Source organism: Borostomias antarcticus (assembly GCF_949987555.1).
Source record: "Borostomias antarcticus genome assembly, chromosome: 2".
NCBI lineage: Eukaryota > Metazoa > Chordata > Actinopteri > Stomiiformes > Stomiidae > Borostomias > Borostomias antarcticus.
In genome coordinates this window covers 35,609,681-35,632,797 of record NC_140235.1, presented here as the reverse complement: position 1 = coordinate 35,632,797, position 23,117 = coordinate 35,609,681, and the positions used below count along the sequence as shown (strand labels likewise).

The following is a 23,117-nucleotide window of genomic DNA, read 5'->3' as shown; positions in this document are numbered from 1 at the left end:
TTCACCACTATATACTGTAAGCGGGCTTCGCCTGCATATCAGACAATCCTGTCCACCTGGGACAGCGCGTTCAACCATTGAGGGATAAACCACGGTTCCATAGACGACAGCATTGTCCTCCCAGCCATGGCCTCTGGAAGAGGAATGCTGAGGTGGAGGGCAGTTTTTTCCACCCTCATCCGGGACTCCCGAAGCCCCTTCTTCGGCCTCTGGGTCGTCTTCTAAGCGGCGATCAGGCAGCGCCGACCGGGGATCTTCTGAGGACTCCGCCAGCTACACGGTGAGTTGCTTCTCTTCTTCCATTCCTCAGTCGTTCTTGCGAGCTGAAATTTCAAAGGAGCAGATATGCAGGCGAAGCCAGACCTGGTTGAGCACAGGTGCGTGTATGGGGTTTTTTTCTTCAAAGGTAGCTAGCTAGGTTTCACTAGCCAATGGGAGCTATCCCTGTGGGCCAGAGCTAGTAATTTGATAGATAGCTCAATAACATTATTGGGAATATGTGACTGCCACTGGAGGTTTGGTCCTGATGTCTGCCAAGGTCATTTTTTTGTTTTTACAGACTATGAAAGTGTAACTGCAAGCTTTCAAATGATGTGCCATGCATTGAAATCTGGAAATATTTGAAGAAGATATGCTTAAATCACTAACCAGAGAAAAGGGCTTCAAAGTCAGTTGTTCACACTTCTCATAGGACATGGATTTTGATCCTAAAACTATTGTTTGTTATATTGAGTGGGTTCTTCACAACTTCAATTTGTGTAATATGAAAAATAATTGGACCCTCTAGCGCATTTTGAAGACTGCCAACCTTTTGAGGACCAAACCTCCAGTGTTTTCCGGTCATATACTCATCCAACATGTACTGTAGAGATTGTCAAAAATAAAAGGTAACAAAGTGATGAATCTCATTGTCTTTTACTATTGTCCTTGATTAGCTCTGCATTGTGTTGTGATTTCAATAAAAGACGGCCCCAATCTCACACAATACCACACAGTCCAGTGTCTCCTTTTCAGGTGTATTCCAAATGAATCTCTCCAACACGGGATTTGAGCCTCAGCAAAAGCGGTTTATTCCAGAAGGTTTTACATACAAAAGACGATGGCATGGCCTAATGTACAGTTGACCTCTCTGTATGCTGTCTGGACCCAAATCAAAGCATTGGTCTCGTTGCAACGTTCTTATGTGGTTTGAGTGTCCCCCCTCCCTCGTCTCTTCTCCGATAAGACTGTCTCTCTGGTCTCTTCTGTGGCCTTGTTTTGTCCCATTAACCTACGTCGCCTCGACACCCAGGCCTTTATCTCTAACCGCAACAATGGTGTTTGGCACAGAGTGTACCAGCCATGGAATGTCTTTATCTCATAAGTCTATGGAAGAGGGACACCGTTTCTTACCGAAAACTCAAGCCGACAGCCATACTCAGAGGTCAATCATCATAATTAGGAAATAGCTAACAGGATCATATTAAAATTAGCATTTCTCTGAAAATCAACAATATTCAACAAAAGGAAACAGGGATTTACTTTTTATCATCATACAGTTGCTGTCAATCTAATTAAGCTCTCAAACACATTAACTGTAGCCATTTGTAGAAATCACTATACATCAAAAATTATTACAAAACATCATTTTTACAGCCGCAAAAGCACCCTATGCAATATGCCTCGAGCTTGTCCAATCCAGTGTCGGCAGAGTTGTGGTCGAGCCAATAGGAGAGCGATGCCCATGGTGAGCGTGCTGATGAGGACAGCTCTGGGGAGAAGGGAGGAGGAGGAGGAGGAGGACAGGGACGGCTGCGGTTGGGAGCTGCTGCTCTCGGCCTCCCTCGCTGCCTCCAGCTCCTCCTGAGAAAGGCTGGAGGGGCACAGCTCCGCCAGGACCTCCAGCGCTGCCCGCTGGCCGGACTGCAAAGCCCCGCTCATGTAGCCACACCACTGGGTGGCCGTCTCTGTGCCTGCCCAGTGGATCCTGGAGAGGAAAGTTCACAGTCAACACTAGGAATAGATGACAATTTCCTCATTGACGAAACGGCACAGGTGCTCATCCAGGCTCTTTTCATCTCCCACCTGGTCCACTGCAACTGCCTCCTTGCTGTGACCCCATTGGCAACCATTAAACACCTGGAGTTTGTCTAGAAAGCTGCAGCTCGACTGGTGTTCAACCACTCCAAGTTCTCAACCACCCCAAGTTCTCCCATACAACTTCCCTTCTCCGTTCTCTACACTGGCTCCCTATAGCAGCTCGCATCCAGTTTGAGACTCTGGTACTAGCCTACAGGGCAATGAAAGGAACAGTTCCCTCTTACATCCAGGCTAAGTACTACCCAGACCCTTCCTCTTAAAGTAAGCACCTACGTGTATTGAATTTGAATCACGCTGCTCTTGCTCCTTGACTTCAGCACTAGATTATGCTCTTAGTCACTTGTTTAGAAAGGAGATGCACTTGTGAGCTCTGGCGAGTAGTGATACAGTACAATGACTACCTACATTACATGCAAGTATTGTAAGTTGCTCTGGATAAAAGCGTCTGCTAAATGACTAATGTAAAGTTATGTGATATAAAAGAAAGAGAAGAAAAGTAAACAAGTAAACAAAATTAAACAATAACAACTAGACAAATCAGAAGTACAAAAGGTACTTAATGAATACAATGCATACAATTATGCAGGGAAAATGGTCACTATTCAAATGCAAGTCTATAAAAATGAAGAAATTTAAAGGAGGATAAAGAATGAGCTGGTCGACAGATTAGACAACTGGTCCCATCTGTACCTGTCTGTCAGAGGAGGATCAGATGCTGCAGTGTTGACAGCAGCACATTCATCTGCTAACAAGCTGTGATTATTCTCTCCATCAAAGGATCATTAGAGATGAAAAGCTGTTAATATTCTGCTTTCTGAGATGAGCACTCAATGTAATAAAAGTATCTAGCTAATGTAAAACAGTTGTGTTGTGGTGGTGATGTAGCTGGGGTTGGGAAGATAGGGGTCTTGATGGGTAGGTAGGTAGGGGTGTCCTGGTTGCTAGGTAGGGTTATTGGTGGGTAGGTAGGGGTCTTGGTGGGTAGGTAGGGTTATTGGTGGATAGGTAGAGGTCTTGGTGGGTAGGTAGGTGTCTTGGTGGGTAGGTAGGGTTATTGGTGGATAGGTAGAGGTATTGGTGGGTAGGTAGGGTTATTGGTGGATAGGTAGAGGTCTTGGTGGGTAGGTAGGGTTATTGGTGGATAGGTAGAGGTCTTCGTGGGTAGGTAGGGTTATTGGTGGGTAGGTAGAGGTCTTGGTGGGTAGGTAGGGTTATTGGTGGATAGTGTCCAGGAATTTACATCCAAACACCTTAAACCTTTGTCCTGGTAATTATCACCTCCCCCCCAAGTCCCCTGCAAACCCCAGTTTCATTCTAATGTAAAACACCAACTCTCCCCCCTTTGTAATTGAAAACACACTCTGCATAGCTCTTCCTCATCTCTTTGTTTAAGTCAGAAGGGCCCCACCTTAGTCTTCCTCGTTTTGATTCAGACCTTTGTTTTCTTTGTTTTCTCATGTCACATGTCTTTACTCTTGGCCACGCCTGCCATTCATGTACAATGCAGTAGCCAATCACATCCTGGAAACACTGTACCTTTGTTTGGACTGTACATAAGCCACAGCTAGAAGAGGCTGACTTCACTTCTCTGACTTAACCACCCTTGCTGTGTTTTGCAGGAAGTCCTTGCGCAAGTATTGTGTTTCACAATAAATCAGACTTAACCTTTTGAGCGAATCTTGGTAAATCATTTTTACTAGAACAGTAATTTCCATAACAATTTGGCGACTCGGGACGGGATCGGCTGCTGTGAGGTTCGCCTGGAGTGAACAACGAAGGAAGCCAGACGTGCGGAGCAGTAGCGAGCTCTGGAAAATCTTCTCTCTTTGCGCCTATTGCATTGGTTCGGAGAAGTCCGCCTCGTTTGGTTTCACTCGGCTAAACTCACGGTACGTTGAAAAACGAATCCTTTTATGCTTGGTATTTGCCTTGGTTTCGTTTCAGATTTTGTTGTGGGTCTGGCGTATTGTTGAAAGCAAACTCCCCGGGGAAGGTGGTGGCGATAAGGCGTTGGTTTTAACAATGGCAATTTAGGATTGGTGATATTGCATTGTTCTCTGACTTCGTCCTTGTTTAGGCTACCGGGGGTTCTCTTCAGAAGAGGTGTAATTTTGGAATTGGGACTCGCTCCCTTACAGTTGATGTAGACTACAGTTTAGATTGTTTGTCGGCTCGGCTGTAGTTAAGAAGTGAGAGTGCACTTCTAGGATAACATTTTGGGTTGCTTTAGTTCGATGTTCCAGAATTAGCACAGAAGGGAACCTGTTGAAGTTCGCAGATAGTGCGATTTCCACAGAGTGAAGTTCGCAGATAGTGCGATTCCCACAGGGTTGAAGTTCGCAGTGAGTGCGATTTCCAAATGGGTTGAAGTTCGCAGTGAGTGCGATTTCCAAATGGGTTGAAGTTCGCAGTGAGTGCGATTACCAGCTAATCTCCGGAGTGTCTGTTTTTTGTCCCCGAACGGGGTTGTGTTGTCTTTATGTTTGTCTAAGCGCTATTTTTCGCCGGCTCAGTGGGATTTTTGATTGCATTTTTGAGCCTCGGCTCTTGATTGTATGTTTGTTACGCGCGCCATGGATCCAGGTAAAGTATTTTAAAGTATTTTTTGTACACTGTTAAATCGTAACTGCTAGATTTCCAGTAGGCTAGCTGGTTGTCTGGGAGACAAAGGAAACAACAACTACTACTCCGCTCTCCTGGTGATCCCGCCCGAGCCAGAGGGACAACAAAGGACCAGTTGCTGGGTGAGTTAATTAGAATTTTAATGTGTCTTTGTTTCTTTCGAAATTGTATTCTTTCCCGCCGTGAGTTAACCATAAGGTTTCCTTTCATTGCTGTTTTGGGGTTTTGGGCTGCGTCGTGGTTATTTAGGGATTTGTTTCTTTAAATTTCCCCGCGCTGCCAAAGACAACTTCCGGGTCATACATGCAACATTTTGGGATCACCACTAGGTGTCCCTGTAACCCCGGCTACTAAAATATGCTAGAGGAGGTCACAGAATTCTACTGCTAAACGTGTCTAGCCTGAGGAGATTGTTGCGCTCAAGCATTATTCTGCGAGCGTTTGTTGGCAGATTTTCGTTATGTGCTAAAGCATTTTCGATTTCTTACATCCATATCTGACATTTAGTGTTAAATTTTTAGCTAAGATTCGGGCTCAGCTAGAGGTGGTTGAGATGTCTAGGTTAAGGGAAAAGCCTGTTAATTCTGTAGACTGGTCTGTTTTTAAGATTTGGGAGAGAGTAGCACGAGAGCGGGTTTTTAGGTCAGGAAGGAAAGATAAGGAGATTCAGCAAACAGTCTCTCCGCCATTTCCCCAGCAGAATAACTCTGATTTAAAATTAGATTCCCCCCCCCCTCGACTCGTTGCTCCGTGCTCACACCCAACCAGGCTGTTCTTTCCCCTTTTCATGCTCCCGCCATTAGCCACGCCCCTTCTCTCATTTCGCCCCTTTCTACGAGGTATAAGGAAGATTTGGCTAGAGCTATATCTGAGGCTAAGGTTAATTTGGAACAACTGCAAATGGCTAGAGATAGTCTGGAGGGACCGCAAATACACGCGCCTCTGATACGCTGCCCAAACCCTGTTCCTCGCCCTTCACAAATAAATTATGCAGCTGGTTATGCGGCCTGGACCCCAGAGATTACGGTTTATAGACCCTGGCGCTCTGATGAACTACGTGAAATAGCTAAAACCTTGCCCGATCCAACCAAAGACATTGACGAGTTTGAAAATCTTTTTAACAGTTTAGTTCGTATGTATGAGCCTCACGCAGAGGAAATCGCCATGATCATGAGACAGTGCCTTGGGCTAAAATGGGTGGATGTGAAACATCCGTTTGACATTACATTGCCTTTTAATCATGCCGATTTTTCTGACCAAAACACTGCGCTGTTGAACAGAATCAAAACTCGATTCCCTAAAAAGATGGATTGGGACCGTATAACATATTGCAAACAAAATTCCGATCAACAGTTCGAGAAATTTTGGGAACGACTAGAATCAGTTTTCGCCGCACACAGTGGCATGGACAAAGCGAACGCCGATTATAAAAAGATTTTGAAACAACAATTGATGAATAACTCTCTCTCCTCTTTGTCCGACCAAGTTAGGTTGATGTGCCACACCTGGGAATCGACTTCTCTCGAAGAAGTTGTTGATCATTTCCGCTATGCGGAGCGTCTTCATGATCACATTGAAAAAAGGGAGTTGAAAGAAATGAAGCTAGGTGCAGCCAGATTACAAGCTGCTCAGTTACAACAGCTGGACAATCAAACTGCTGGTGCGAGGTGGAACCAACAACGACCACAGTGGCGACAGAGAAACAATAGGAAGCGTTCTGGTAGGGTTAGGCGAGGAAAAAGGTATAATCGAAGTGAAGATAGAGATGATTCATGCTTCCATTGTGGTCAGTATGGCCACTGGATTGAACGGTGTCACAGTTACCGCAAGCTGAATGAAAAGGAAGAGCCTCAAATTTGGGGTCGAGCGCCACCTGCTGGAGTTCCATTGAACAACCCATAAGGGAGATTTTAACTAGCCAAGAAAGAGAGATTTTTTTTTTAAGGTAAATAAACAGAAGAAGACAGATGTAGCTGAGGACGTAAGGATGTTCTGTTTCTGTGAAGTTCTGTGTTGATGTTTTCAGATTTTCCTGGAGTGCATTGTGTGGGCTACCAAGGAGTGATTGCCCCTCGCCAGCATGAAGCTATGAACTGTGTGGAGTCACGAATGACTTGAGGGTCATTCTTGGTCCAGCATGGAAAGAGGATATGAGACAGCGCTGAGGGCTGTTCTTTTTCGATGGGGCTATCTCTCTGGCCCCCGATTTGCTTTGCTGCTGTGTGATTATTTGGTTATTTGTATGTGTTTAATGAGTATGTTAAATATCTCATGTTTATAGTTTGAGGCACATTCATCGGGCCTGAGTGTTTTTCCTGAGTGTTTTTTTTACAGACAACTGTCGTTCCGGGAGTGATGGGTGAATGCCGAACCAGGAGACGGGCACAGGACCGGAGGGGGAGATGGAGATTACTGGCCTATTTCCCTACAGATAAGCGATCTGGGGTTCGTGAGATGCAAAGCCAACGCCACGTCACCAACTCACTGTGAGCGACAGATAAGTATGAAACATAGAAGAGACCATTTTGTCCGAAGCAGTGCCCAAATACTCTGTCCTCAAATGCAGAAGAGGGAGGGTTTAGATATACAAATTTTTAGCTATACAAATGAAGCTTTGATGGAGTTTTTTGATTAGTTAATTGTAAATGAAGCCAGTTCATTTTAGTGTCATTTTCTTTGCCTCATCTCTATTTTTATCCTGACTTCAGGAAATTTTTGCTTTCACCCTTAGGGGGTGTTGTTTTGTTGAGGCGAGAATATGGTTAGGGAGGGGGAGTGGGCACCCCTGGACCTAGCCATAAACAGACGGGGGCGGGGCCGCAAGGTCCCAAAAGGGCACGTTAAAATTGTCTTATAGTGCTAGGGGAGACGACTGAAGGCCCCCGTGTCTGATGAAGTATGAATTAACATACTGCTCTGGTACCGTCTAGTCAGCACTGTGTCGCCGCTAAGGGGTTGGCACTGTGTGGTACGTGGACGACAGTCCACACCTAAGCAGAGGGGCGTTAGAGACGACCTCTGTGAATAGGCAAGGCTGGTGAAAACGGTCAAAGTTCTAATATTCATAGCACAAGTGGAATTAGGATCAGACCGTCGGTTCTGAGCTGGGTGACTAACAATCACTACGGTGTCCGGGATCGCTATCGACTGGGTCACCGGCCGGTCGGGTCGCATATGGCAGTAAGACCTGAGATGGCCGCCGCGCTCGGCTCAATGTACAGTCAGGCCACTACAAGCCAAAAGCGAATGCGTTAGTAGGCGAGTAGTGCTTCTGTGATCGGTGGGCTTTGAAAAGAAGACACCGGGAAGCAGAAGGCTGAGCTCTCATTCCAGGGGAGCCTGGCTTGAGGCCTCGGACGGAACGGGGTCTAGCCCGGGATTGCGCCCTGAATGGGAGGTCCGAAAGACTTAAGCGTATTTTATTTTCATAAAATCGTGAGAGAAATGCTAGAGCCAAACCCAATTGCCTTGATCATGACTGGGGACTGGGCGTATTGAAGTCATTCTAACGCTGCCCCTGATGTCACTGTAGGCTACTGCAGACTGGCTCTAAAATGACACTTGAACAGACACCCTGTTTAAGTTTTCCTGACTGAATAACAACATTTTTCCCCAAAGCAGGAGCTTGCGCTTAACCATATTTCTGAGAATCTCCAACAGATTTTGAATAACCGTTCCTGACCAAAGAGGGGAACAGGGAGACCAGACCAGAGGACTCTCTTTTTGCTCTTCTGTTTTGTCTCTGTTTGTCTCTCTCATCTGTGAATCCACAGACGGAGCACTTCATCAGCCTGTACTGGGGGAACGGGAGCGCCGAGGTGAGCCCTCCAGCAGCACGACCCGGGCCGGCCCTACGTGGAGCAGTACAGGGATGGACCGGGTTCAGTTCAAGAGCCTACATTTCTGACCTACAAGCATCTGCTCCACCTGCGGAGAAAAAGAAATGAAGGACTAAGTGCACATTTCCACCACCAAACTAACCTGTATCTAGGGCCTAATGACAAACCTGTACTACCTCGTTCATGTTTTCATTATGCTTTCAAACTAGCCCACGGGCCAGATCATGTTTCAAAAACAGGGGTGGCGGAGGATGTTAACAGATGTCTCCAACAGAATGAGGACCGCCATTTCCTGAGGCTAAGGAGGGGTTCCTGCATCACATCTCTCCTGGGGATTGGGTCCTGGTCCACGACCACAGACGAAGGAGCTGAAATCGCCGAGGTGGCTCGGGCCGTACCAGGTTCTACTCACCACGCAGACAGCGATCTGAAGAGGAATTCGTGGATCCATGCAAGCCATTGCCGACGGGTCCAAGCAGCAGAGGACGGTCCACCAGGGGATCGCAAACACCAGGAGATCAGAATGCAGCTGAACCAGAGGGCTCAGAGGCCAAAACAATGGGCCATCACACTGTCCTCTCCTCTGACGAGGAATCGGAGGAAAAATGACCTTGCTGGTCACCTCCTCACAAGATGCACCACACACGCACACACACCTGCACACACTAACATTGAACATAACTGATTTCAAGCAACGCGACATTGAAGTTGCGATCTAGAAGAGAAGACGCCTTGCATTCCCCAGATGACATTCTCCTCTGATGAGCAATCGGACTGCACCTCTGATCGCACACACTGGAACCTACATTAAACATTCAGCGACGCACACATGGAATCTATGTTCCATAGGACATCACATGCAATTATTCACAAGAGTGAATGAACTTTGAAATAATCTGGAAAATATAATATTTGTTTACAAGAGTTGCAATGGTTGAAACATGAGTTGATAAATACGTTTGGGTTTTTCCTCTAAATTGACCAAGAGGTTTTTTGCCCCTCTTACACTGGTAACCATTTTATCTTTTTTTTGCCTTGTTAAATCAAGTTTGTTTTTTGGTGAATGGTTGTCCACTCTTAGACTATAAATAGTATATAATCATGTCATTTTTTTTAATCTTGTTTCCTGTCAAATTTCTGAAGCAAGGGGTTTTAGGTGTGTGATTTTGCACGTTGAGAGGAAATAATTAAAGTTTCCACCTAGTGGAGAGATTATTTCCTTTCCACATGTATAGCATAGCTGCTGTGTTTGGATTTTATATTTTATTTTTGTGTGCCTGTTCAGGCACAAATGAGGGATTGTCCAGGAATTTACATCCAAACACCTTAAACCTTTGTCCTGGTAATTATCACCTCCCCCCCAAGTCCCCTGCAAACCCCAGTTTCAGTCTAATGTAAAACACCAACTCTCCCCCCTTTGTAATTGAAAACACACTCTGCATAGCTCTTCCTCATCTCTTTGTTTAAGTCAGAAGGGCCCCACCTTAGTCTTCCTCGTTTTGATTCAGACCTTTGTTTTCTTTGTTTTCTCATGTCACATGTCTTTACTCTTGGCCACGCCTGCCATTCATGTACAATGCAGTAGCCAATCACATCCTGGAAACACTGTACCTTTGTTTGGACTGTACATAAGCCACAGCTAGAAGAGGCTGACTTCACTTCTCTGACTTAACCACCCTTGCTGTGTTTTGCAGGAAGTCCTTGCGCAAGTATTGTGTTTCACAATAAATCAGACTTAACCTTTTGAGCGAATCTTGGTAAATCATTTTTACTAGAACAGTAATTTCCATAACAATAGGTAGAGGTCTTCGTGGGTAGGTAGGTGTCTTGGTGGGTAGGTAGGGTTATTGGTGGGTAGGTAGGGGTCCTGGTTGCTAGGTAGGGTTATTGGTGGGTAGGTAGGGGTCTTGGTGGGTAGGTAGGGTTATTGGTGGATAGGTAGAGGTCTTCGTGGGTAGGTAGGTGTCTTGGTGGGTAGGTAGGGTTATTGGTGGGTAGGTAGGGGTCCTGGTTGCTAGGTAGGGTTATTGGTGGGTAGGTAGGGGTCTTGGTGGGTAGGTAGGGTTATTGGTGGATAGGTAGAGGTCTTCGTGGGTAGGTAGGGTTATTGGTGGGTAGGTAGGTGTCTTGGTGGGTAGGTAGGGTTATTGGTGGGTAGGTAGGGGTCCTGGTTGCTAGGTAGGGTTATTGGTGGGTAGGTAGGGGTCTTGGTGGGTAGGTAGGGGTCTTGGTGGGTAGGTAGGGTTATTGGTGGGTAGGTAGGGGTCTTGGTGGGTAGGTAGGGTTATTGGTGGATAGGTAGAGGTCTTCGTGGGTAGGTAGGGTTATTGGTGGGTAGGTAGGTGTCTTGGTGGGTAGGTAGGGTTATTGGTGGGTAGGTAGGGGTCCTGGTTGCTAGGTAGGGTTATTGGTGGGTAGGTAGGGGTCTTGGTGGGTAGGTAGGGTTATTGGTGGGTAGGTAGGGGTCTTGGTGGGTAGGTAGGGTTATTGGTGGGTAGGTAGGGGTCTTGGTGGGTAGGTAGGGTTATTGGTGGATAGGTAGAGGTCTTCGTGGGTAGGTAGGGTTATTGGTGGGTAGGTAGGGGTCTTGGTGGGTAGGTAGGGTTATTGGTGGGTAGGTAGGGGTCTTGGTGGGTAGGTAGGGTTATTGGTGGATAGGTAGAGGTCTTCGTGGGTAGGTAGGTGTCTTGGTGGGTAGGTATGGTATGGTTATTGTTGGGAGGTATATAGGTGGGTACTGTAGGTAAGGTAGGGTTATTGGTGGGTAGGTAGGGGTCTTGGTGGGTGAGAGGGGTTATTGGTGGGTAGGTAGGGGTCTTGGTGGGTAGGTAGGGTTATTGGTGGATAGGTAGAGGTCTTCGTGGGTAGGTAGGTGTCTTCGTGGGTAGGTATGGTATGGTTATTGTTGGGAGGTATATAGGTGGGTACTGTATGTAAGGTAGGGTTATTGGTGGGTAGGTAAGGTTGACTTATTGGTGGGAAGGTAGTTTTGTTAGTGGATAGGTAGGGTTATTTGTGGGTAGGTAAGCTAGTGTTATTGGTGGGAAGGTAGTTTTGTTGGTGGGAAGGTAGGGTTATTGGTAGGTAAAATATTTGTATTTATTTATTCATTTATTTTTGATAATGTTTTATCTGTCTTATAATGTAGTACTTATGCATGCATATGTGCTCTAACATGTTTCTATGATATAGCTAATACAGTAGTTGCTCAATTATCTCGCTGAGAGAGGTCAAGAAGTATTTTTTTACAGCTCATATATTGGCTCAAATGGGTGAACTGTAATCCAGCGGCGCCAATGAGGCTTATCTCAAAAACCCACATCCTGTGAGTCAGTACAGTGAGTCAGATAATAATAACAAAAACATTGTTGGGAATATCATTATCATCCAACATGTTGTTGACTGTCAAGAGATAAAAGGTGTTTTTGAAACAGAGATTTAATTTTTTATTATGATACAATTAAACTGCCAGTCTAATTAAGCTCTCAAACAATTACTGTAGCCATTTGTACAGATCACTGAAGATATATTTACAGAAACTGTATATACTGTACACATAAAAAACAATTACATATCAAGAATTAAAAGTTGTTCCTCAATTAGAAAATGAGTGCGAGGATCAGTAGAAATATATTGTGTTGCCTCTGTGCATGAATGCGATATATAAACACATTTTGATTTGATTTGACTCAGAGAGAGCGCAGCAACCACCGGCAGCTGGAACATTCTCTCCCTTAAACTACCTGACAACAGCACAAGCATAATGTTCCCATTAACACATACTCGGAAAACCAGAACCCACTGTGCTGTCACAGCCACAGCCTGGCAGGCTAAAAGGAAAACACACACTCTCGCTCTCAGCAACAGACTGCATTCTCAAAGGTGCATACGGTATTTGTGGAACTGTGTTAGGGCCTTAAGGGGTATGGCGTTCATTATGCTGCTCTAAAATGAATTATATATTGTACGCCATTAGCTATTTCCTCTTGTGTGCAGTAATCACAATGGAGCGTGTTGACAAGGCGCCTGTCGTGATGTTGTGAGGTGTGAGCTGTCATCTGTGTGGCTTCAGTCCCAAAGTGGGGCTCTGTTGGATACACATGTTGTATGTATGTATGTATGTCAAGGTCAGCCTATCTCCTTGAGGATCCCATCTCCTGGATGGGAGATATCTCTCTCTCTCTCTTTCTCTCTCTCTCTCTTTCTCTCTGTCCCTCCCTCCCTGCGGTGTTATGTAATGAGCTCCCGTTGGTCCCTATGGAAATCATCCCATTATGGAAATGCATTACCTGGACGCGTCTCTCCTTCTCTCCCTCTCTCTACATACCACCACACACACACGCTCTCTCTCTCTCTCTCTCTCTCTCTCCCCCCCTACTCTCTCTGTATTGTGCCCTTTGTCCATGGATGAGCATGCATGTGTTGGATGGATCAGCCGTGAGCCTCTGCTAACGGCCAACTACAAATGGATTATATGACCGCTTTCCTACGGAGATCGGGGCTCCTTCGACCTGCTGTCCATCTCGCCAGGTTCGGCCTAATGCACCAGATAGGGGCAGTGATCACTAATACCCCTCTCAGCAAGGGCTTAGCCGACATTGAGTGATACGGATCCACTGTCCAGGCAGAGTGTTGAGGTGTGTTGGGCAGCAGGCCATCGCGGGGAGTGTTGGTGGAGAAAGGCGGAGCAGGTGAGGTGGAGAGGGGCAGCTGGTTACCTCCCATGAGGCCTCCTCAGGCTGGGGTGGTAGTAGGTCAGCGCCCCTGGTGCCATGACGCTAACAGGACAGCCTCCGCTGTACTCCTCCAGAGCCCAGTCCTACACACACACACACACACACACACACACACACAACACAACACGACACACATCGGACCGCAGCAACAGCACGCGGTGACCTCCGCAGTCCTCGACATGGGGTCACACACAGCGCTCCGCGTGCGGTCTATTGAAACAGCGAGCCGAGATCATAAATAACTGAGCAAGACCAATCGGGGAATGTGAACTGCCTTATACAGGAGTGCTGTCTTGAATATGTCTGATCTTTGATTTGCATTCCCTCAACTACTGTAGCCTTTCTTAGCGCTCTCGAAAGCCTGTCAGCCCTAATCACTATCTAACTCAACGCTAATCACCATCGCCTCAGCGCACCCCTCTGCTGGATGGTGAAGTGGATGAAATCCTTCCACTTCCTCTGAGAACCGTTCTGTCCTCCCCCTCACTCTCTCTCTCTTTCCGCTAAGCTAACTTGTTGATCTCCCCCGTTTTCCTCCTCCAGTCTCGTAACCACTCGAGCGAGGAAAACTCTTCTTCGACGTCTCAACACTTAAGCGTTAGCGGAGACCTCCCAGGGAGCTAAATGCTAACATGCTGCCCCGGCAACCTGTCAGGCCGATGTGCTTGTTCGTCAATCATGGCGTTGCGGGCGCCAGGCGGCGAGTTGAGTTCGCCTCTCCTCGGGAGACCGTCTGGACGCTGACGACAGCTGCGTTCCACGGCGTTGAAATGAAACGATTCAAACCGATTTGTAATTCCGAGCGAGGCTGAATGAGACTGATGAGAATGAGAGCCCGGAGTTTAGTGAGTAGCACTCCAAAGAGGTTGTTAGAACAGCGTGAGGTGAGCAGCGCACACTTACTTTCTCCTGGTAGTGGATGAAGCTGTGGGCCTCGGAGCCCAGGTATCTCACCAGGCTGGCCACCACCGCCTCTCTCCTCTCGCTCGCCTGGAAGCGCAAATGGTAAATGGTAAAAGGACCGCACTTATATAGCGCTTTTCCACCTTAGCGGCACTCAAAGCGCTTTACAATGGCCTCTCATTCACCCATTCACACACACATTCACACACCAATGGCGGTAGCTGCCATGCAAGGTGCTAACCTGCTCATTGGGAGCAATTTGGGGTTAGGTGTCTTGCTCAAGGACACTTCGAGATGTGGACAGTCGGAGCTGGGATTCGAACCACTGACCCTTCGATCATTGAACGACCCGCTCTACCAACTGAGCTACAGCCGCCCCTGCAAAGAACAATCCATTCCTGATCTCACTCTCAGATCGCACTTTATCTAGAAGTATGACCGGACTGCTAAAATCTAGACGGATGTCTTAACAAAAAAAAAAACACACAAAAAAAACGGTCGTGCCGGGGCCCGGCGGGGGCCGATCGATGTGAATAACTCACGCCTGGACGGTCCCCTCCCTCCCGCTAAGTGAACACTCGGCATGAGTTATGAGGGGACCGGGGACACGGGGGGCCTCAGGCCCTGGCCGCCAGGTCCTGGACATGACGGCTGAATGACAGATGTCGCCAGCGTGTGTCAAATCTCCTATCTGCATGTCCCCTATACCGGGCCTTTCAGCCTGGGGTCCTGAGCAGTAATTCAGCTCCAGCTGGGGACTGCGGCTACGCAATTACAGCCAGAGAGGAAAAGGAGGAGGTGGCGGTGTTCTTGAAATGAGGAATATATATTAGGTATATATATATATATATATATATATCAAGCGAAGCCCCTTTAAGGACCCAATGGACTAATTGCAAAGCTCCAGCTCATAAAAATCACATGAGATCACCGAGCCAGTAACAACTTCAGCACACAGAGAAGTAGGCTGTGAGCGCGGTGTGGTGAGACACAATAACATGGAGATCACTCCATCAACCGTGCGCGTAGAAGTCCCAATGCAGCTTAGGAATGGAGGCACGCGATTTTGCAAACGCAAATATTCAGCAGCATGAATTAATAAGGATGAGATGCGGCTCTCCTACATCAAACTGCAGCGTAGTGCTCAGGTCCCCAGCTAACGACTCGTAGCCACTTGGTTTTCTCTTCACATCCCATCATGACTCTTCAGACACTCCCTTATTATTGATGCTCTGCTATATTACTCTGTATTTTCCAGCTAGGTAAACATTAAATATGACTATTGAATAATGTAATTTATAACATCACTAAACTACTGTGTGTGTGTGTGTGTGTGTGTGTGTGTGTGTGTGTGTGTGTGTGTGTGTGTGTGTGTGTGTGTCTGAATAATTAATGACATGACTAGGCTATATGCTGATTAAATTAAAGGAGAATGCTCGTTTTTGACAACCTGAACCTTATTTACGGCATATTATAAGACGTTTGACTCACCGAGATAACTTTGGTGTAATTCGGAGGCCTGTAGATCGTAGCGTAGAGAATGTGAGTGTAGCCTACAGACAGAGAATAGCCAGTTTGCGCGCAAGTGGGGAAGCTATTTTGTTTCTAAAGACGTTTCTAAAGATCATATTACAGAGCCATGTGAAAAACCACAACAAGCCCTCGCTCTATGTAAGCACAACTAGCGATTCATAAAGACAGATTGATGAAAACATCCGTTTCGCGGCAGAAAATAGATTTTTTTAGAAGCTGCATTCTCAGTGCCCCGTCCGTCACCATCGCATGGATATACTTGGCTCACGCTGGATTTTTAATTTATTCTACAGGCCTCCGAATTACACCAAAGTTATCTCGGTGAGTCAAACGTCTTATAATATGCCTTCGCTGTACTCCTCCAGAGCCCAGTCCTACACACACACACACACACACACACACACAACACAACCACGACACACATCGGACCGCAGCAACAGCACGCGGTGACCTCCGCAGTCCTCGACATGGGGTCACACACAGCACTCCGCGTGTGGTCTATTGAAACAGCAAGCCGAGATCATAAATAACCGAGCAAGACGGGGGATGTGGAATGTGAACTGCCTTATACAGGAGTGCTGTCTTTAATATGTCTGATCTTTGATTTGCATTCCCTCAACTACTGTAGCCTTTCTTAGCGCTCTCGAAAGCCTGTCAGCCCTAATCACTATCTAACTCAACGCTAATCACCATCGCCTTAGCGCACCCCTCTCAGCGCAGGCCTCCGAATTACACCAAAGTTATCTCGGTGAGTCAAACGTCTTATAATATGCCGTAAATAAGGTCCAGGTTGTCAAAAACTAGCATTCTCCTTTAACAGTTGAAATGACCCGGAAGAGTCACACAGGTACGTGTTTGAGTGTGTGTGCGTGTGTGCATGTGTGTGCGTGTGTGTGTGTGTGGGGGGGGGGGGGGGGGGGGTGCGTGTGTGTGTGCCTAGCTGTGTGTGTGTGTGCGTGTCTGTGTGTTTGCGTGTGTGTGTAGGTGTACGCACACACTATCTTATCTTCAGATAAAGAGCGTAAACCCCTGAGACTTCATACTTGACTGTTGAACACCTCCTCTTTTTGTTAAGGCTCAGAGTGTCTTCTGTGTTTACAGACCCTGGTGAATTGCTAGCTGCCATGTAGGGTGAATACTATGGTAACAGGCAGTCTGTGAACAAGTACACACGTCTAGGAAGCACTAAGGCCGGCACACGCCAGGCGCTGCCTCGTGACATTTCACATCTTCCATTCTCAGCCGGTCAGCAACTGCCCTCAGACTTGACACATCAAAATACAAGGAAGTGTGCCAATTCAGCCTAACTCCATCATCGGTTAGCTCATGAACAGTGTGAAAAATCTCGAATTCTTACTCTTTCTCAACCCATTTTGCAGTGCCTTGTTTCTCATTGTGTCCAGTTACTGTACAGTACACCATTGCTCTAAGTGCTCATTGCTAAATGTTTTTCTTCTCCCAAATTCTTCCCAAACTCTAGTCTTCATTTGCACTGTACTGTTCTCATTGTCACCAATCAAATAAACCATAGACAATAATACATCCATCCACAGTTAGCTGATTCAAACCTGTTTCACTGAAATAACAGAGTAGGCTACAGTATGTACTGAACAGAACCTGGCAACCAAAAAACAGCCTCTGGGTTGTGTTGTGTTGTGTTGTGTAGTTGTGTATTGTGTTGTGTTGTGTTGTATTGTGTTGTGTAGTTGTGTAGTTGTGTATTGTGTTGTGTAGTTGTGTAGTGTAGTGTTGTGTTGTGTTGTTGTGTTGTGTTGTGTAGTGTTGTGTTGTGCTGTGTTGTGTAGTGTAGTGTTGTGCTGTGGTGTAGTGTAGTGTAGTGTAGTGTAGTGTAGTGTAGTGTAGTGTTGTGTTGTGTTGTGTTGTGTTGTTGCGTTGTGTTGTGCTATGCTGTGTAGTGTAGTGTAGTGTAGTGTTGTGTTGTGTTGTGTTGTGTAGTGTTGTGTTGTGTTGTGTTGTGCTGTGCTGTGTTGTGCAGTGCTGTGCTGCAGTGGACCTCTAATGGAGTGGGCAGTGGGAAGTGGGCAGTGGAGAGTGAAACGAGTCATGTTTAATGAACCGTTGAAGTGACTGTGCCCTGTACTGTAAGTACTAGTCACCGCCCATGGAATTAGGCAGAGTGAAGCTGGACGCAGGCTCGCTCAACGGGCGACCCGACAACAACACGTCCACATCATCGCTTACACTTCATCACATCTTCCTCCCTCTGTCCAGACCAGACGATCTCTCTCAGCACCCCCAAAAAATCATGCATTATTTGACTAGCCCCCCGTGCCTCTCCCGAGGCGAGTCTCTCTCTAACCCCCCCTCCCCTCGAGACGGTAGATTTGGGCAGCATTCGTTGGACACAGAGGACGACTGGTTGAAGCACATAAAAAAAAAAAACACTTGTTATTCAAAATTAGCTATCGGCCAAGTGCTAAGTGCTAAGCTTTTTATACACCAAACACAATTTCTACCCACCATTGGCGCTTGGCGGGTGTTAATTTTATGCCCTGTCTCCATCCCTCCCTCCCTCAGGCCCCTCCTACCTGGCGAGGGCCCCAGCGGGAGGCTTGCAGGCCGGCCATGAAGCCCACCAGGGCGGGGCTCCCACTGGGGCTGGTGGCGTCGAACGTGACGCTGATTGGACAGTCCTCGGACGGCTGGGCCACGATCTCCCCCGAGAAGCCCTTCTCTCGCCAGAAGGCCTGCAGCGCCACACACACACACACACACACACACACACACAGACAAAGCGTATCAGCAGAAAAGCATCGCAGTACGGATATCACGCTAGTACACTACCGCCACAACCTTCGACCTTATGGCGCTTGTGGTACGCCACTTCCAATCGCCGACGAATTTAAAATAAAATAAAAAGCGATATCCTAGTTGGAGGGAACTTACAGTATCAACTGCTGTGAAAATACACTAACCGCTACCTCAGTGTTTTCTAAAGAGCTTTGTATAGCGGTACCACAGAGCACTCAATCTAATATTCATACTGTAAGTGCCTTTGGTATATTATCCCATGTGTACACGCGTTGTACGCATTGCAACCGCAACGGAAAAGGACATAACACACCCACTCAATCACCGCTGTACCCGGCCCTGAGGGTGTAGGCACAGAATACCGAGGCGCAGAACGGCTCGCTTTGGGACGAGCCTGGTCCCCGCAGCCATAGCTGCGCGAAACAATAGTCCACGCTGAGCGGACGTAACTGTGGAGCTGTCATTGTATTCTGTTGTCATTGAACTAAACTCTAAAGTCTAAGTCCTACTTTGTATTCCCTGTATGTTTAACACACTGTCTATGAGAACACAAGTCTGCATTTAGATGATAACCCTGTGTGTACAGGATGATAAATACGCTACAAGCAGACCACCTAGAATAGCGCATACCGTCAAATTCATTATCCCCTACTCTCCGCTCCTATATGGAACATTCATAAATTGTAAATGGCTCATGAGACAATAATCGGTCTCATGGAAGTGTGGTGTTCAACGTGTGATTCAGAGTGACTGTAATGCAGGCTAAAGTCGCCACCTATTAGACCATTAGACAAGGATACGCTACAGTGTGTGGAGAGCGACAGAACAGACGGATGTGCTGACCTGAGAGGTCACTTAGTCGATCCCGTTATCAAGAAGAAGAATTTTTACAGCTCACCTTTCTGGCCCCTGGGTGATACTGTTTTTTTGCTTCCCTCTGGAATATGTACAGGATGGGACCTATGCCCACCCCCCTTGTTCTCTGTAAAGCGTATTGTGTTGCCTCTGGGTATGAAATACGCTATACCAGGCATTCCCAAACTGTGAGGCGGGCCTCCCCTGGGGGAGGCGCGGAGGGATGGTTAGAAAAAAAAGAAGGAAAAGCATGTTTGTTTGATTTTTAAAGTCTATGGTTTTTATGAATGAAACGTGATTTTAAAGGTCAGAAGATCGAAATCAATAATGGGAGAGATGTATACTAAATTTGTGGATAGTGCAGAGAGAGCCTCCCCCCGCAGGTATGAATGTATTGTGCGAAAACGTCATAACGTTAACTAGCAACAGGTGCCACCGAGCTAACTTAGCTGTGTACCATTATGGGCTAGCTAACGCTGCCTTGCAAAATGGATAGATTTGGGGGGTTGGGGGGGTGCGGGTGTGTCACTATTTTCAGAGGGGAGGCCCACATTGATGGAGTTTGGGAACCCATGCGCAATACAATTAAAGCTTTGATTTGATTTGATCAAGGGAACATAGTTCTCTCTGTGTGTGGAAATGCCAAGTGAGTGTTCAATCCCGTGGATAACCATCATTGATAAACTCACAGGAATGTTAGAGGGAATGTAGTCATGTTAGTATGAAAGAAGAAAAGCCTTTGGAAGGGATTTGTAGGAAAGGGTATCTTATTGAACGGTGGGGCTGAGTCTATAAAATCACGTTTTGATCTGGACCGCCCAAAGAGTGACCCACCTCTAATCCAAAGACATAGAGGACAAAGGACAGTAAAAACAAGGATTTACTACCTTCCAGTCCAGACAGAGAAAAAGAGGGGGAGAATGTGTGTGTGTTTGTGTGTCTGTGTGTGTGTGCGCGTGTGTGTGTGTGTGCGCGTGTGTGTGTGTGTGTGTGTGTGTGTGTGTGTGTGTGTGTGTGTGTGTGTGTGTGTGTGTGTGTGTGTTACTCACTGTCTGGTAGGTGATGATGAACTTGATCAGGTGTCCAGTTGGCATGTTCTGTGTCAGGCGTTCTCTCTGACTGGGCAGCGTCGGCTGGTAGCAGATTTTAGCTGGAGGGGAGGAAATAGGAATCTCAGAACACAAAACCTGAAAGACAAAATGGTCGGACCGTGAAGCTACTGTAATAGCCCGTTTGATCTTTTCTAAAGGACAAAGAGATGAACAATGAGAGAGAGAGAGGGGGGGGGGGGGGGGGAACTGTAAGAAATAAAAGGTAGGTAGAGATCAAAAGAAAAGAGACAATAGGAAAGAGTTGAAGGAAAGGAGAGAGATGAGAGAAAAAATGGAACAGATAACGCACATTACTTTGGTTAACCTCCTCTATCGATCTGAATGGCTTTACTTAAGAATCATCGACCAGCACTCAGGTAAATTGGATTCAATGCCCCAGTGACTGCCTGGGAGTGGAATGGCCTCGCTGAGGAATCTCTCCAATTTAACGCTGCCACACTGTCACTTTGCCTCCCAGCTGTAATTGCGGTATTTACATTTGAGAAGACTCACTTGTTTCCCGCTTGTGACAAGGGGATTAAATAACTTTATCAGTATTGTCAGAGGTGTTCAAATGTCAAACGGACACATTGGCATACACACACGCACGCGCACGCGCACGCACGCACGCACTAAGCCGTCTTCGCGTCTCTCTGTCTGACTGAGCCCTGACACGTGGCACGGAGCCAGCCTTTTACTGAATTAGCTCATGGATGACTAATTTGGGAACTGTCAAAGCGCTGTGGGCAACTCCAAAATAAGGCTTTTATGCAAAACAAAATTGATGAAACAGTTCAAACCTGTTAAAATGAGCACCGTCGATGGGATAAATGGGCAAAAAGGTCAGTTGACCTTGTCAACATGACACGCGGAGCCACGCAGATTTATACATGGGACACAACCTGTCACATCCCTCCTGCTGTTGTGACACTGGGCTGGACACAGACGCTGATACAGCTGACAGAAGACAATGACTTTGCAGTGACCATTTTTCAAGCAGCTATCGCGGTGTCGCAGAGTGAAATGAACGAGGCGTTGTTGACGCGCGGTTAGCGACAGGCCGGCCGACGGACTTCACAGTCAACTTACGCTATCCCGCTGTGGCCTGTACCGACCTCCGTGTCAAAATGGGGGCCTTCGTGCGGCTCACAGCGGCCATCTTCCTTCAGCATGACCGGTCAGTCATCATCACCCACACGCAGGTCACATAATGAGCCGTGTCAAATTTGTTATGTGCGCATAATGGGGCGTGTCAAATTTGCGATGGAAGACAGGCTACGGACAGATGAAGTGAACCACCAGAAATGAGCTCACGTCGAGTTCAACGGGACGGCCTCAACCGCCGCGCTACAAAATCCCGGGAGGTTAATTGTTGGGTATTCAAAATGATCCGACATCAGTATCAGAGCTTGTGACCGACCGTTGATGGGGACGCAGCTCGTCCCTGCGGCCGCGCCCCCTGCCAATGAGACAACAGAATGGTGGCATTAGTGAAGTGAGAGTGACCCCCAGATCATTTGGTTTGACCGTTACTAGTCTGGGGCCTTTCTCGTTCGGTGTTGTTTCGCCGGTCTAGAGCGGAAGCGCGATGACGCATCGCATAATCATCCAATCTGGACCGGAAGACAAACAGTTGTTGTAATGTTTTTACTGTAGGCTGCACATGGTGAAGTTTCGAGTATATAACATTTGCGATGGCATCACCAGGCATACCGACGAAAAATAAAGCAAGCGGATGTTGGAGGCGGGCTCTACAGGCTCGAGACGGATGATGGGGCGGGCTTAAGGCAGTGAAGTAAATAGATACCAGGCTCTTCTCCCCGAGGAGAGACTGGTGACGCGAGGCTAACCGTTACCCATAGCCTACAGTACGGCTTCACATTGCATCCGTTCCCCTTAACTACATGTAGCTGAATCGCAAGGCAAAAGACCCTGTTTCCTCTATTTCAGTATTGTCCTGGTCTCCTGAGATGAGCGATGAGGGCTGACCTCACCCTTCCAACTGACAAAACGTAGATGTTCACTCTTGGAGAGAGAATACAGTAACTGGAAAAATACTAGGTTACTACTACTACCAGCCTATTAATACTTTATAATAATAATTATAATGCTTTAATTGAACTAAAAGAGTGGAAGGCTATCATGAAAACATTAGGCCTTCAACAGCTCTTATCCAGTCTAATCAAGGAACGAGCATGCGTTGTTGAATTCAGTGACTGTTTTGACATCGCACCTGTACACATTTAGCCTGCCAACAAAATGAAGCCTGTTGCCATGGAAATCAAAAGAGATTGTGTGACAGTGTGAGGTCATCCAGTAGAACCTGAGACTCTGTGTTCCCAGCAAGAAAACGCACAGACAGGGAACAGGGTTGGACAGGCTAATCTATAGAACGGACATGGACGCTCTGCAGTGCTCCGATTCAGACACTTAACGATTTTGATTTAACTAATGATCTCGCCTCCTGAACTTGAGGGGCGAGGACTATAAAAAGGGACAATAAAGTGGCTGATTAGTTCTAGTGGCCGCTTTATTGCCTGCTGCCCTGGACTGAACAGGCTGCAGCCTCGCTGGGACAAAGCTGAACCTCAACTCTCTTTTCTGAAACTCAGTACCTTTATCAGGGGCAGAAAATAACACCTTAAAGGCAAATCACTGTCTCTCCAGTCAGACGGAGACATAAATGA

The 23,117-nt window shown here is 46.9% G+C and overlaps 1 protein-coding gene across 5 annotated transcripts in view; it reads right to left on the bottom strand.

Moving 5' to 3' along the window:
* Positions 1–1,060: 1,060 nt before the first annotated feature.
* The window catches only part of LOC311325425 (putative flavin-containing monoamine oxidase A), a 32,483-nt gene continuing 10,426 nt past the window's right edge, over positions 1,061–23,117 (bottom strand). For 4 of the 5 annotated variants that reach the window (XM_084458123.1, XM_084458125.1, XM_084458124.1 and 1 more), the window contains 5 exons: positions 20,389–20,489; positions 18,262–18,420; positions 14,180–14,266; positions 13,259–13,359; positions 1,061–1,966 (listed from right to left, as the gene is read on the bottom strand). In XM_084458123.1, coding sequence (XP_084314249.1) covers positions 1,630–1,966; positions 13,259–13,359; positions 14,180–14,266; positions 18,262–18,420; positions 20,389–20,489 — 785 coding nt within the window. In that variant the 3' untranslated portion in view covers positions 1,061–1,629. The remainder of the gene's footprint in view (positions 1,967–13,258; positions 13,360–14,179; positions 14,267–18,261; positions 18,421–20,388; positions 20,490–23,117) is intronic. The other variant, XM_084458126.1, reaches the window with a different exon arrangement.